At 35.5% G+C, this 17057-nt stretch overlaps 2 protein-coding genes across 2 annotated transcripts; both read right to left on the reverse strand.

Annotated features, from left to right (window-relative positions):
- Positions 1 to 8964: 8964 nt before the first annotated feature.
- LOC143562944 (uncharacterized) lies at positions 8965 to 9993 on the reverse strand (the record flags this gene model as incomplete). Its single annotated transcript, XM_077050608.1, has 3 exons — positions 9859 to 9993; positions 9183 to 9765; positions 8965 to 9073 (listed from the first exon to the last, which is right to left on the reverse strand). Coding segments are annotated over exons 1-3 (827 nt in total), but the record flags the coding sequence as incomplete, so codon positions are not given.
- Positions 9994 to 14171: 4178 nt separating this feature from the next.
- Positions 14172 to 15564, reverse strand: LOC143562931 (BAHD acyltransferase DCR-like). The gene has a single exon (XM_077050599.1). The coding sequence runs from the start codon at positions 15562 to 15564 to the stop codon at positions 14173 to 14175; it is 1392 nt and encodes a 463-aa protein (XP_076906714.1). The 3' UTR covers position 14172.
- Positions 15565 to 17057: the final 1493 nt, after the last annotated feature.

A 17057-nucleotide genomic window follows, 5' to 3' on the forward strand; every position in this document is an offset into this window, starting at 1 on the left:
TTTTAATTTGTTTTGTTGGGAATATATGCACTTTAAAATTGATGTGGAGTTTCGATGATTTACACAAACACAACAAATGATTGTATCAAAATGTGCCCAAAGTAAAGTAATGCAAATGCTTTAGTAGGATCATAGGATGTATAATACGGTAACTTATATTGGGCCTGATTTTGTGGTTAATGGTCTTACTCGTGCTTGACCCATTTGGGTCGGTAACTTAAACTTGCCACGGATCCCTTCTAAAGGTTTATGCGGGCTTATAGAAGGGTTTCTATTATATTCATAAAGTGGTATTAATTTTAATTTCTATTATACATATTTTTTTTTTATATTTTACACTTGCTTTGACTACTATGGTTAAAAATGAGAGTGTTAGATATATGCTTAAGCAAGATCAGTCTTTGGTGATAAATTTGAATAAAAAAACGGTATTTGTTATTGATTTATGAAATATCAATCGTACATCATGCGCAGCCATCAAGACCTAAAGTAAATATAGAAGGAATGGAAGCTGCCACGGATCATTTTCTAGCACTTGATGTCTACAAATTTGTTGATGATGTTTGTGGTGAGATTATTATTACTCTAATTTGACGCGTCAAAAGAGCTGGGTTAGGCAAGTTGGGTAACGGTTCATACAGGTTTGCTCTTATAGGCTGGGCATGTAAATAAATTTATAAATAATCACTTTGACGCATTTCATATAACTTAATAATTAAACTTAATGATTTATTGACTATTAAAACTCTCAGGTTATTGTTTGGTAGGTATCAGACACACAAGGTCAAACACTCAAAACATATCATTGAAATGATTGGCTAGGTAGACAACAACCCACAACATGAACGTAGACATAGAGTTATATAACATGAAACATTCATACGCTAGAAATATTAACAAAACATATTTGTTATTTTAAAGGCATTGTGTGGAATCTTAGGAAACAGTGTATGATTTACCATCGCACTGACTCAAAAATACTTAAAAATAGGATCAAAATGGAATAATGGATCCTCCTAAACATATAAGAAATGAAAATAATATAACTTAATTTTCCAGAGATTTCGAACGAATGGTCTGCATTTTGAAATAATTTAGCACAAAACATGTTTTGAGTCCAGGGGTGGATTTAGAGTGCAAATAGGTGGTTCCCTGGAACCACCCAAGTTTCGAAATAATAATGTATGGATATATAAAAAGTATTAGAGGAACCACCTTATAAATTAGAAAGGAACCACTCTATTTGTATTACGAGCACTGGACTAGCTGGTAAGTTGTTTGTTTTGTAAACGGAAGGTCACGGGTTCAATTCCACACAGCAATTTTTAAATTTTCTTTAAGTAAGCCTTATATCAATTGAGGGTTTTATAAAACACATACCTACATAGTGGCTGTCTCTCTCCCTTCCTCATACTCACCCTTGCTACTATTTCTAGAATCCTCCCACCGTAAAGATAAATTTAGATTCGCCACTGTTTGAGTCTATCTGTCTAGGAGTGCTAGCTACATACTAGTGCATACGGGTGACCTTTTAAGTATAAATAATAAAAGTTAAAAAAAGAGAAAAATGTGTTGTAAGTGGTAGTTATACATAAGGTATACGTTCTTGTTCCACTCAAATCAAATTTTAAGTATAAATCACATAGGCACACGAGACACACGATCAATGCTGTTATCCAACCATGAATAGACCATGAGAAGTCTAACAAAAGTCGTACGAGATGGATGCAGGGCCAAATCTAGAAAAATTTCTAAACATAAAAGTTTGTACTCCAAAAAAGTGAAAAAAACATCGTGCTATACTTTCTAAAAATGGGTAGACTAAGAGAGAGCTTTGGTGTTCCATATGATCCAGATTCCAACCCTGTCTCCATCAACTAGTTTCGTCGACACCAGGTGATAATGGAAGACTAGAAGAGTAGATGACGTTCACTAGTTGGATCCTTGAACTGAGCGAGTTTTACCTCAGCGCACTATCTGATGGAATGTTAAATTTGATTCCCGCTTTCTCGTTAACCTCTTGACCCTTTAAATAGGAAATACAAACATAAGTATGATACAATATGATCTTGTGAATAAATCAACTTATATGCTATAATATGTGCCATATATATCTATCGACTAATACTATCATGCATTCGGACGAGTGTTCACAGGTTTAGACATTAGGTGAGGGTTTTCCCAGATCGAAAGACGAGCGTATTCCAATTTGATGAATTTAGTCATTTGAGGATTCGTTGGCCGTTTAAAAAAAATTATATATGCATAAAACATTAAAACACATAAGGTAGTACATTAGTATCCGGGTGCTTGACTTAAAGTTAGCTTCCGCATTTACGCACAGTCCGGGAAAAGGGCGGATCGCTCCGCGATCTGATGACCCTTTAAACATGGACCGCCAACCTTCAACTTATTATTCAACTTATTATTATTATTGTTGTTGTTATTTTTATTATTATTATTATTATTATTATTATTATTATTATTATTATTATTATATACAATCAAGCCGTCCCGATATGTCCTACAAGGCTACAATTGTATTCACTATATTTGAACATGTTGTAGCCATATATATTACTAAAACAATGTTTATTTTTGCCTTATCATGTGCTTGTAATTGCGGTTTAAACCTATTTAGTTCCAGTGACATTTTATTCATGGAATATGTTTGTAATTTATTTGAAGCATTCCATAGTTTATAGATAGACAAATAAAGAAAAAACAAGTATTTATTATTAACTTTAAGAAAATGCCTATAAAACTAACAAGAAATTACATTAAGACTAAAACAAAGAAAAATTAAAAAAACCTCCTCATAAAGATCTAAACACAATAATTGCCGTATTAATTGTTTATTGGATTACATCGAAACAGAAGGCAAGCGGGCAACAAGTTGCGTCGCTACCCCTTTTTGAATCGCAAAACTCAATCTTTTAAAAACTATATTTGCTGATCTTGGAGTCATAACATTACTATGCATGACCCGCTGAACACGGGTAAGTAGCTCCACAGCTTCAGGCGCGAGGAAACCAAAAGTGTCAAAAGCAAAAGGAATAAATACATGTTGGTTGTCAAGACACGCCTTTTCATGTTTTGTCACCTTACCTGAAGCAGCTTTTAATGCGGCTTGACCGACCGCGAAACCACTACTCCCTAAGCCCACCAAAGGAGAAACCCCTGTTAAATCCACACACACGTGTTTCTCTCCTATCCATCCAAACACCAAAATGTCAGCCGGTCGAAGAGATGATCTTCCCTCCGACGGGTCAGTCAGGAAATTCACAGGTACTTCTTTCTTAACAGAAATTCCAGCTCGCCTGAATATATCAAAGAGCACATCCCTAACCAAATCGTGTCGGTACTTGAACCCCGGGAGCTCTTTACAGTGCACCGCGTGCTCCCCATATGAGTCTAAACACGCTTTACGACAAACAGGACATATCTCATCAACCGGAAATAGAGGAATCATAAGGTGATACTTAAGGATACTACGATACTCCACTGGAGACATATGCTGGCCTAACCCATCTATAGGGATAGCAAGAAGAAAATCTTGAGCATATGGTGCTTATAGACACTCAAAAATGGCTTTTTGTCTGCTTGTCATGTTAAAGTGTGACTCCATGTCGTGAACAATTTTACTAAAAAGAGTGCTCGCCAATGCATGCTGGACTTTAGAAAAATGCATATTTAATTTGAAAAGTTAACAGTTATCCTCAAGTCTCAATTCAATGCTTTCTAGGATGAAAGGGGAGCTTTCACTTCTCAACACCACCAATTTATCACAAAACCCAAGTGGTTTCAAAAACCTCCTTTTTAATTCATATGTCAACCATCGGCATTAATTCTCAACAGCAAAAACAGTTTGTATTGTTCCAAATTCATAGGATTGGAAAGACAAATGAATAAATAGAAAAATGAAATCAAGTTAAAGATGTGACAGATAACATTTAACATTAATGGTGTTTCAAGGTCATGGCCGAAGATGTGGAAGTGAGAGGGACGCTGCAAACACGGTGATAAGAGAGGGACGTTGTGGTCCATCGATATGGACAATAATAGACCATATGCTGTGATCGTGAGGCAGCTTTTTAGACGAACAGATCGACGGGAAGTGGTCTATTACCCTCTCGTTTGTACATGCCCTTAAGAGTTTTAATCCTTATACTATTAACTAAAATCAAGGTGAAAGAAAGCGATCGCTAAAAAAGTGGAATTTAAAACTCAACTAATGTAAAAAACATATTATTTGATTCTATTATATTTTTCAAACAATGTAAAAACCTAACCGTCATTAAAATTACCTTTATCTTTTTCAAGTAATTTATTATAGGTTGAAAATATTTTATTATTAAGTTTTTACAAATAATATGTTACTTGCACCCTCCTAAGATTAACATGTAGATTTTTATTATGACAAAACATGATTGGATCTACAAACGAAAATCTAAAATGCCTTTTACAATGCCTATATTGTTTGTGATTGAAAGCGTTCAACCATGAAAATCTAAAATCAAAACATATGTTATGTATTTAATTTTAGCCTATAAGGCAATTACCAAAGTTTTACCCTTACAAAGGTTATCAATCTTTTCTCAACCTTGTTTTTTTATGTTATCTTTTATCGAATCATAGAAAGAAGCCTTTACGAAGTGAATGATTGTCATCAAGCGCAACCATATCATAACACAAGTGAATCCATACACGTGTCTTTTCATATCCGATCTTGCTATCAACCATTTGGTTTCGTGTCGAGACTCAATGAACCTACTGATTAACCAATCAAATGATTGCGAATTCGAAACACATGTTGATAAAAAATATGTAAGATGAGGAGATTGGATAGAGTTGATGATTGATTGGGCTAGAAATGAACATCACGTATACAAGTGGCTCTAAGTAGGTTCATTGCACCATGACCATGAGCTAACCTACCAGGAGTGGGCATTGCCTCACCCATCACCACCATTCTCATGAAATTAGCCAAGTGGACATTGGTGGTGGCCAAATGGAATTTCGTGAGTTCTAATATTTTAACTAAAAAATAAACAATAAAGGGGCTTAGGCTCGGGCTAATAATACGTGCATTAAATTCTACTTTTATATCAGTTTAATATGAGATAATGCGACTTGATGAACGAAAAAGGTTGAAAATATCTGCTTTTTTAGAAGGTAGAGACAGTATTTCTGCTTTCATCTATTATGTAACTAGGTTAGGTACATGTGTCCTATACGGGTTGAACAACTTAAAAGAATGATAAACAAAGTTGAATATTGCATTAAATAAGTAAAAAAGTTAAATTGCTAATTCACAAACTAAAAAATAAATCATAAATATCTAAATATTTTTTTCGATACAGCATTAGATAATAAACTAAAAATATGGTAACAACTAAAGTAGAATAGTATTATGACAACATAATCGGTACAATCGGAATAAAACGAACCTATCATCAGTGGAAGATATCTTTCGATTAGTCGAAGAATGTGCAGTAAAAAATAATCGATATGATTTTGATTAACAGTATATGGATGGAGAAAAAGAAGGCGGGTCAGGTTCAGTTAAAAATCCATTTGTTTTTGACAATAAACCCAAGTAAGTTTTAAGGACAAAAATGATTCATATATCTGTAAATGTTTATATATATAAACGATATAATTCATATTAGAGAAGTTAAATCATAAAAAAATGCCGAATTTATAAAAAGTTTAATAAACAAATCTAACTTTTTTAAAAAAAAATAAAATACGTTTTGTAAAAGCATTTATAGAAATCAACATGAATTTAAAAAATATGAATATTTAATGTACAATTAATAGGAGAGAGAGACTGAAAGAAAGAATAAGAATGCACTATAGAGTGACATGTGACAAGAAAAAACTTTTATTTAGTATATAGTATAGATTTTTTTAATAGGCACCAACAATCTATATATATATATATATATTTGTTAACTAGGTTAGAAATGTGTATGATACATGTTATATAAATGCATTTTATAATATATTTATTTTAAATAAAGTATCATGTTACTCTGACAGAATCAAAAATGTTTTCCAATGAGATTGTGATTTTTCGATGCTTAGATTTATTAGTTGAAGTTTTTGGCTTGGGTCAGGCCACATAATTGAATTTTGGGTGTCTCTTACTCTTTACTTGAGTTATTGCATGCCTTAAAAGCATTTTTTAGTTTTGATAAAAAAAGTTAATTAAAAAAAAATTATAATTAAAATTCTCATAATCAGTGGGTTCAAACATTTGCATGCGCTTGCAAAAAAACATGGGTTCATTCATTAATATGATACTATACTTAATATAAAATCAAACATAGATTGGGTTCGGGTTCGCCCGAACCATAACCCCTAGCTTCGCCACTGATGTTCCTCAAAGATGTTTTATTAATGGAAAAATGGTTTTTATTGGTCACAACTTTTTCATTTTTGTCGGCGCTGGTCCCAACTTTCATTTTGGCTGGCAACGGTCCCAACTTTAACAGTCGTTTCTTCCACTAGTCCGCGACTGACGGAGCACTAACTCCGTTATGTTTTTGCTTACGTGTCAATCTGAGTTGTCAAAAACATATTACGTGGCAGCCACCGTGGATTATTGGTTTATACATATAACTTATAACGTTCTTATATCCAGATCCTTAACTCTTCAACGGCTCAATTACAATCCCCAAATCAAATCCCCAATTAATGTCCAGAACCCTAATTGAATCATTGAATCAATTACAATATCAAGCCCTAATCACACTCTGCTAGCAATGAGTTCATCATCGTCTTGTACATCTGCTCGTAAGAAAAACCCTAAAAATTTTAAGCTTGATTTACAGGGCAATGTCTATTGCAACCACGATTTGATTGCAATTCGTAGGGTTGCTGGTCACAGAAGTTCTCGAAATGGGGACGAATTCTATGGCTGCTCTTTATGGCCTGTAAGTACATTTTTTGGTTTTCAAGTTTACTTTTGTATCTAAATCAATAAATTCTTTCTTGTTGTGGCTAGAATCAAGACTGTAAATTCTTCATGTGGAAAGAAGATTTTGATTACTTCTTAAAGAAATGTGGTTCAAGAAAAGATCAAGCAAAAAAAGAGATGCAAATAGAAAATTTAAAATTAAAGAACATGGTGTTGGAAGAAGAGAACAACAATTTGAAGCTTCAACTCTCATTGAAAAAGTCCAATTGGAAGAGTAATTGTGTTTTAGGTTTAGCAATTATTGTCATAGCACTATGGTGGACTTTATTTGTGTGAAAATGTTGTGTTTGTTAAAGAACATGGTGTATGGAATGTAATCTGCTTCCTTGGGACCTTGGCTTTCAATTTCATGTAATATGTTAATGTTAATGTTGTTATCAATTTCATGTAATATGTTAATGTTAATGGATGTTGTTCTCAATATATGGTGGACTTTATTTGTGTGACAAAAATGGATGTTTATCAACGAGTCTATCTGCACATACATATTGACAACATAAAGGATCAGACATAGTGAACAGATTAGTCAAAATGACAACATCACAAATGAACAAATTAGTCAAAAATGACCATATTGCCCATATCAGATTAATCAAAGAATATGACAAAAAATCAGACATATTGACCAAATCAAATTAGTCATGTTGACCAGCATATTTGGACTAAATCAGATTAGTCAAATTGATTAGTTAAAATGACCATAATGCCCATATCAGATTGATTAGTCAAATTGATTAATTCTTCTGAATTTTAAAATGTTCGGACATGGAAATATTAGTATTGTTATAATTTGACTGTGAAATTGTTGGTTCAGTCAACAATAACACTAGCAACACCACCAGGACAGCCATCAGTAGCACAAATTCAGAAGCAAAAAGTGAGGTTGGATGGTTGCCTAACTATAGCTGATTAAAGTGAAAGAATTGTGGTTTTTCCTAGTTTTTTAGATGGAATATATAGAATTTAAACTCAAATTCTATAGTCATATATATGGCAAATGTATCTGTCAGAAAATAATTTATCAGATTGATGACCAAAACAAAAGACCAGACATAGACATATTGATCAGCATATTGTCCAAAAGATCATGCATATTGACCAAATCAGATTAGTCAAATTGATTAGTCAAAATAACCATAATGCCCAGACAGACATATTGACCTGCATATGTCTCAATATTGACCAAAACAGATCACCATAATGCCCATATCAGATCCTATCAGATTAACCAAATGAGCAGACTGGCTTGTCAAAATTACCATAAGCTGCCCATATCATATGACTACATAAATGACCATTACAAACTGCCCATATTAGATTGACTACACAAGATAACCAATTGCCCATAACCTGCAACTAACAAATTCATACAAAATTTCTAAATGACCATTACAAACTCATGCATCATACATGATTTCCATACATTAAAAATGTTGCAAAATACATTAGTTAATCAGTACATAGGGAACATAAATCACACAAGTCAGCATCATTACATAAACATAATTAACCATTAACAGTCTTAAACATTCCAAAAAACATTATTAACATACTTAAACATTAACTATAAACCATCAAGTAGCTTTCCCCTTGCCTTTGGCCTTTGTGTTTCCCCTTGGCCTCTTAGAACTTATTGATTGTTGTGTTTGTTGACTTGGCATATCTTTGGTCATCCCCCTTGGCCTCTTAGAACCTACTAACTGCTGTGTTGGTTGACTTTCATGTGTGGCCTGAGTTGACCTTCCCCTTGCACCAGATTTTGATGTGGCTCTATTCTTAGAAGTCTTAGGTTTTGTACACTTTCTAATGTTATGACCAGTTTCTTTGCAATTGCTACAAGTCATTTCTCCTCCATGTTTTGTCAATTTACCTGGCTTTTTAGGATCTTCATGGGGATCTTTCTTTCTTTTTATCTTTGTCTTCCTGGTTGACTTTTGATGGGAGGAGGGTCCAAAGAATAATCAACTCTTGGCCAGTACCTCTCACTAGGCAATGGTTGAATTGTGTATGAATATGACCTTAAATATGCCTCCTTAAGATAACAATCATGAACAAACTCTTCAGCATTTCTTCCAAGAAACCCAACAACTGCACACACATGCTTACATGGTATACCTGTCAAAATATAGTTTTTTTTATACACATTTGAAGACCTATCAACAGAACTTAATTATTGAATGATTAATGGTTAATCTACCCGCTAAGTCCCACTTCCTACATGAACATGTTCTGTTTTTCAAGTCCACAGCAAGATCATCAGCAAAGTCTTTAACTTGGAACACATTATATGCTGATGGGAACACTGTACATTTATGAGCCCATTTTTTTCCTCTATCAAGTTTAGTTTGTATCCTTGGGCACACAACAACATTTTTAGCTAACATTTGAGAATGCTTAGTAATTATCCTTGTCATTGTTGAGACCCTGATTGACTCTAACATGTCAATAATATGCATAGATCTTGCCTCAACTATGGTTCCATTAAAAGTCTCAGCCATGTTACTAACTATGACATCACAAGATGTATGACCCTTAAGAAAGCACCTTACAAAGCAATTAGGATTCTGTTTCATGAAAGCCTCCACTGCATCAGCTGATATTACTCTCATCTCCTTGATAGCATCATTGAAGTCAGGCTCATTATAAGCCCTACATGCCTGCCAATAATATGTCTTTAACTCTTTACCCTTGAACTTCTTTTTCCAGTTTGCATAGATGTGCCTTACACAGTTTCTATGCTCTGCATTTTTCCAAATCAAAGATACAGCATTCACTAGTCCCTGTCATTATTATTCCAAATCAAATAAGCTTTAGACATCTAGAACTTACAACTTACAACTTATAACTTAGATATTAACAAAGTGAAGTCATACCTTTTGTTGGTCAGAGACAAGTGTCCAGTCCTTTCCACCATCTTGGACATCTAGGCATTTTCTTAGTTCTCCCATGAACCATTCCCAACTATCATTAGACTCACCATCAACAACAACCCATGCCACAAGGTACATTGGTCATTAGCATCTCTCCCAATTGCAGCCAACAACATACCCCCTAAAAATGTTTTCAAAACACAAAAATTTCCTACAACCAGCCAAAAATCCCCTCTTCACCCCATCAAAACACACAAACAATCTAAAGAATGTCTCCAAGTTTGAACCTGGTTCCTAGTTATTGAACCCTGGTGGGGCAGTTACCAACTCAAAGGTTGAAGTTGGATTTATTTCTTTCAAAGCTGCCAAGTAAGACCCAAGTTTACTGTAGTGCTTCCTTATTGACCCATGAAGCATCTTAAATGCACATTTCCTGGCATTGTAAGCCAACCATTTGCGTATAAGCACCTTATGTTTCTCTTTAACTGCATCCTGGATATCTTTACCACTCCATCAAGGTTTAGTTTTGAATAATGGCAAGAAGTCTTTAGCTATAAACTTAGCAGTCAGTTGTCTATTCTTTGCCATGTTTCTCTGACAATTGTGCTTACTATTAATAGTCTTAACCATATAGCAACTCTTGCCCTTGTGAAATGAACAATACAGACTAAATAGACACCCTTTCACACATTTAACACATACACGTCCTCCTCTACTCTTGTTACTTGTAGCAATGTAAACATTTTTACCATTTGAGACAACATACTTTCTAACTACTTCTTTGAAAGCATCCCTAGTGGCAAACTTTATCCCAACAACCCATTTAAACTTTGACCAGTCAGTTTCTTCAATTACAACTGGAACATCTTGTTTGTGTTTCTTACCTTTTATGTCATCATCTTCACTCTCTCCAGGTGTGTCAATATCAGCATCAGAATCTTCATAACTACTGGATGCTTCTTTAATTGCATCAGCAGATTGTTTTAGACAGTCTTCAAGTAATTTCTTTTGTGTTTCAACATCTTGCTCATTCACCTGTTGTAACTTAGCAACTGAACACCTCCACTCTTCATCATCTTTGTCAGATCCATCATCATCATCCAAATCACATTTATAAGACTCATCATTAGAATCATCATCTTCTGAACTATCTGAATCTGACCCACCACTATCTATTTCATCTTTATTTGTGTTAATTGGTGGTGATTTAAGTGTTGTGTCTGTAACCTTAACTGGTGATCCAAGTGAAAAACTAATAACCTTAGCTGGTAATTTAAGTGGTGTACATGTATCCTTAGTTGGTGATATATTTATGTCAATTGGTGGAACTTGTTTTCTAGCTGTGAGCTTAGAGTACCTCCTAACTCCTGAACCAGGGCTCCTAACTCCTGAACTAGGGCTCAAGCAAGCTTCTAGTTGGCTACTGGGCTGGGCAACATGGATAATGGGCTGGGCTAGAGATATAATGGGCTGGGCTTCAGGGATAATGGGCTGGGCTGGAGAGATAATGGGTTGGGCTTGAGGGCTACTGGTATTGTTTGTGGGTTTCCTTAACTTATCAGTTTGAACGTATAAAACCATACCTTGTGCAAACCCGGAACTGGAACCAATCAAAGACAACACCTCAAAGACTTCTTTATCACTAACTAATAGTTTTAAACGACCATCATCTGAAATCTTGCAGTACAACCAAAGACCAACTTTTGATTCGTATGAACCAAACTCCTTTGCATAATCCAGTAGCTCGAAGTATGAAAGCTTGTCAACATCTAACATGAATGAAGTTTTTTTTCCACCAACATACCTTAATATCGGTGGTGCAACGTCAAATGCCCCATTGGTGTGGAAGGAAATCCGTATTTGATTATCCATTGTTAAAGATTAGGGCTTGTTGCTTTGTTCGTCGTTAATCGATTGGAGTGGCATGTAATTAGGGTTCTGGACATTAATTGGGGATTTGATTTGGGGATTGTAATTGAGCCGTTGAAGAGTTAAGGATCTGAATATAAGAACGTTATAAGTTATATGTATAAACCAATAATCCACGGTGGCTGCCACGTAATATGTTTTTGACAACTCAGATTGACACGTAAGCAAAAACATAACGGAGTTAGTGCTCCGTCAGTCGCGGACTAGTGGAAGAAACGGATGTTAAAGTTGGGACCGTTGCCAGCCAAAATGAAAGTTGGGATCAGCGCCGGCAAAAATGAAAAAGTTGGGACCAATAAAAACCATTTTTCCTTTATTAATAAGCTAAAGAATAAGACTTATGGTGTAGTTATATTATTTTCAAATCTGAACTTCATCAAAACTTGACATGTGACATTCAATATTTATTAGAAGATAAATTCGAGCCTGACTTACAAAGGTAATACGTGCCACCTATTGTTTTTATTTACTAAAATCAAGTAGTTAAGGCGCCAACTAAGTGTTCGTCAGTACAAAAACCTTAAGCCACAATTACTCCTATAATATATTTGAAGATTGAATTGATAACCAAATCCAAAACTTCCCCCTACTATTTAAAAAACAATTTCTTTTTATTTTATACACAATTTTATTTACATGAAAACTTGAAAGTGTTGTAAACTTAGTTACTTTTAGTAGCAAATGTGATTTATTAAGATACTTTTAGAACATTTTACTTGTTCATTTGTTTGAAGGGCACCTTGTAATAAAGTGTTTGACAATTTTTATACTATAAAAGGCAAATGCAAGAGTATGAAAGTTTTCCTTTAATAAGACAGATGTGTGACATCTAGCATGCCAAAATTGAACCCTAGCCTTTCTTTTAGTAAGGGTCCTACTATGAACACCCAGACATCCTCTATAAGCCTTCCATATAGGGCTATAAGGGGCCCTATACAGAACGTATTGGTGAATTTTTTTAACAAAATGAGATGGTATCCCTAGATTTCCCCTTTAGTAATCCTATTAGCATGGACTACAAGTAATGACACGTAAGTACGACAAAACCAAAAAGTATTTATTTTTATTGTTGGTTTGACACTATTAAGGAACTTTACATTTGATTTGAACTATTAATTCGTGAACATGGGTCAGTTAGCACCACTACTTGTTGTAAATCTATGATAACATAACTACATAAGACCTAAATTTTCAAAAAAAAAAAAACAAAAACAAAACAAAAGTGTGACACCCATGGCCATCATAAAGCTGTGGTGAAGAACCATTAGACTAAATCGACTTTGGTTCAACTTTTGGTTACGAGTTACAAGTTTTCTTACCCGAAAATTTTCAATATTTTATTTGTCTTAGGGTTGGTGACCAGTAACAGAGACATGATCTTTTAAACACCCAATTATCTTGTATTTGAATTACAGGTAGTACAAGAAATTTGTCTTAAAAAAACGTTATGAACACCTTAATATAACATAGCAATCCCAGCTTTGTAAAATCGTTAGTTGATAGTGAGGTGGTAGGGTGGAGACTAGCGATTAATCGGGATTAATCAAATCGGACTTTATTGTATAATTTTCAGTTTATATATACAGAAACCCATTTTGGCCTGAAATTAGCTGAAAGCTCGTTAACCCCAGATTTTGGTTGGAATCTCGCCGAAAACCGCTGATTTTGGCCGGAATATCACAAAAACCGCCGATTTTGGCTAGAGCCTCATCAGAAAAAGCTGATTAATCTTGTTTGGCCGAATTTAACCATTGATCGATTAATTGCCCGATCAACTCAAAATTAATCAGTAAAGTAAGAACTTAATTGGGATTTTTACAGCACTAGCTACAAGTCTTATTTTCCGGATGTTCTATCAAAGTTTACAACTATGACTAATTTCAAACTTACCTTTTAACAACTTTTTCTAATTATTCCATATATTAATTAACAAATTTAGGTTGTCCCATACAAATCATTATTTATTTTCATGACACTTCGTTGGGTTGTACCATAGGCTTAACTCATCTACAAGTTCACTACCATGTTACATAACTACATATAACCCTTTACACCAATTACTATAATCTTCGATTTAAAAATTTAACAATTTCGTTGTACAGGTAAAACTCGAACTTGAACTAATTATTTTACCAAAAAATTATACATATGCCACTTGGATACTTATCCTCATAATTTGCACCAACTAGCTTTCAAGCATTTTGACTATATAGTACACATTTTAATACTTTTGACTCGTTGACTTTTGCATTATTGGATTGAATATATATTTAAAAATAAACACTAAATTAACTTTTAGAAATTTAGATTTCCATTTTCCACAACTACAACATACTAAATTACAAAAGAGTACGGTAACAGTACTTAACAACCCAACCAAACCAATCATTAACTCCCTCCCAAAACATATTCCATAAACTCCGGATCCGATTCAACTCCGGCCATTGTCTCCGGTGACAACACCACCTCCAAATCCACACTCCCACCGCCTTCCCGCCCCGGAAAAGCCGATATCTTCCCGTCGAATTTATTCGCCCGACCACTTCGTACCGCGACCGGCTTCCCCCACCCGAAATCGTTATCGTACATAGGGAACCGAGGCGAGCTCCCCATCGTTAACATCGCGCCGTCAAAATTCCCTAAAGGAAAACATCGTGGGTCCGCTTCCCAATTTTTAATGAAACGACACACCATCGTGTTGTCATGTGACAACACGTTTTTATTTAGTTGCTCTGCGCACCATTTAATGTCACGTGACAACACGTCACCCGTGGACGCGTATGTGGGAATGCTTTGTATAGCGTTCCCAAAGTAAAATGTCTCGAGCTCCGGGTTTAAGCGGTGTCGGCAGTTAACCGCCGTCCGAAACGTTGTCAGTTTGGTAGTTGGAAATTTTCGTGCACGTGTCACGGCGCGCCAGAGTAACGCGCATAATGATTGAAAGGATGAAATTTCGGGTTCTGGTCCAGTTTTCGAAACAACATTGTTACGTAGTAAATCATCAATTATTTCCGTGACAGTGATTTCACCGTCACGGTAATAATTAATTCTTTTTTTACTATTCACCCTTTCTTTTAATTTTAAAATAGCTTCTCTGCTGAAGCTGAATATACGCTCAGTCAACGGTGTGTGCTCGTCAAAAGTAACCTTCGGTCCACCTGCAGGGACTTTGAGCCGCGCCGGGGATATCAAAACCGAATCCCGAACAAAACACGGCCGTTTCGACACAAATTTCGCTCCGTTACAAATTTCCGCGAACGAATTCACAAAATTCCACAACGACGTCCCGTCAACGACGGCGTGGTTTACTGAAAACCCAATAAACACGCCGTCGTTCAGCTCGGTCACTTGAACCCCCAAAATGGGGTTGAAGTGACCGTCGTAGCTAACCGTTCTGTCGAACGTGAAAAGCGCGTTGACGGTTTCGGGTACGTGAATTGGGAATATTAAGTCATTGATGGTTAAATGAACCGCATTGGCGTGGACGAATTCGACGCCAGAGTCGTTGGAGGCAATGTAGACGTACCCGTTGGGGTCGGTTATTAACCGACCCGCGAGAGGGGGGAAATGGGTTAGCACATTAGAGAGTCCGCCTTTGAGCTGTTGTAAGAGGTCGGGGGTGGGGATTGGGGGGCGGGCGAATAAGTTGCCCTTTTGAATGTAGTGGCAGGAGAGCATCGGGAGGTCGGATACCGAGAGTTTGAGGTCGGGTAGTTCGGATTTGGTTGCGGGTTTGATTGAGGTCTTGGAGATGATTTGAATAAGGGGCTGAGAAGGCATTGTGATGGGTTTTGGTTGTGAGAATGAATATGTGAATGATGAGTGAGTGTTGTGGGTTATATAGGGGTGTGGACGGTTGGGTTCATGCATTTGATTTGTGGGGTTAAAACAGAGTTGACTGTGGTGAATGGTGAGATACGTTGAAGGAGAATGAATATGAGTTGCTGGCATGTGATAGCCACACGATTTCTAGCTGTATATTACCATTCCATTCAAATGGGGGGTGAATTTATAAAATTTAAATCATCAACATGGTCTATTATTAAAATAAAACAAAATAATAATGACTATAAAATATGGATGTGCAAATTCGGTACCGGTACCGAAATTGGTATCGATTTGGTACCGTCGGTATCAAACTTTTTAGTTTCGGTATCGGTGCGGTACCGGTACCGATACGAGACGGTACGGTACCCGTATTTTCCGAATTTTACCTTAAATACTGGTACCGAACCAAAAATTTCAATACCGGTACCAAGAATTTATGATTTTCAGGATCGGGATTTTCGATACCGGTACGATATCGATCGCATCCCTACTATAAAATAATGTTTTATGTTCTTGTTAGATAGTTTTTTATGAATATCATATCCGTTAAGTTTCTTAAAAGTTACATTTTACATGTCATGAATGTTCACATTTTTATATTTCATGTTTCAAGATGTTTCAAGTTTTTGTAATCTTTAGTTTTGTATTTCCGTGTGTTTTCTTTCTTTCTTTTTTTTTTTCTGTAGTGATGTCATTTTATTTATTTATGTTTTATTATTTAATATACTAGTTGTTATATTGAAGCTGGTTATTTTTAATCACCAATGAAGACCCAAGTTTGATTCCCACTTATGTCACTTTGGGTAGATATTAACAATGACGAATTTGATCCACTCGGGTTTTCGTCCCACCGTGTGATACGCCAAAGAGTTCTACTCTTGTAGCGGCACAACGACTGTCAAGTGATAGCCAACGGTATGGTATCCTAGAAGAACGTCAAAGCAAAACTTTGAAACCAACGTGGGGCCAGTTAAAACAACTTAGTCTAGACAGAGTGGGTAGCGAGACTCTCTAAATTGGAGAGTGCGATGACCTAAATACAAAAAGAAAGTCGACATTATAAGAAAAAAAAGGTTACTTTTTGTAGTTAGGGCTAATCACATTTACAAAGTTTGTTAATACTACTTAGTGTTAGATTAGGGTTCCAAATTTGGATTTTGATTGTCTTAGTATACGTTTCTTACTTTACACTTTTAGTAATACCAAATTCACTACCACCACTTGTTATAAATATACACTATCAAGCATTAGTACATGGATCAAATCGTGAAAGGTGGACTACCCATACGGCCATACACTTACACTTGATTTTATTATCATTTCTATATGTTTAAATAATTGATAAGGCTTTTTAAAGTGGTGCAAGAGGGTATAATGCCACAGCAAGTTGAAGGCTTGTTGACAACAAGCGGGTATGGAGGTGATAGCGAGGGTGGCGGTTGAGG

The sequence above is a fragment of the Bidens hawaiensis genome, unplaced genomic scaffold (genome assembly GCF_021521415.1).
Source record: "Bidens hawaiensis isolate Kalapana, Puna unplaced genomic scaffold, B.hawaiensis_p1.1 tig00021184_1, whole genome shotgun sequence".
Lineage (NCBI taxonomy): Eukaryota > Viridiplantae > Streptophyta > Magnoliopsida > Asterales > Asteraceae > Bidens > Bidens hawaiensis.

What these genes read in the sequence shown, in the direction of transcription:
- LOC143562931 (XM_077050599.1), bottom strand. Translation starts at nt 15,564, where the DNA reads ATGCCTTCTCAGCCCCTTATTCAAATCATCTCCAAGACCTCAATCAAA.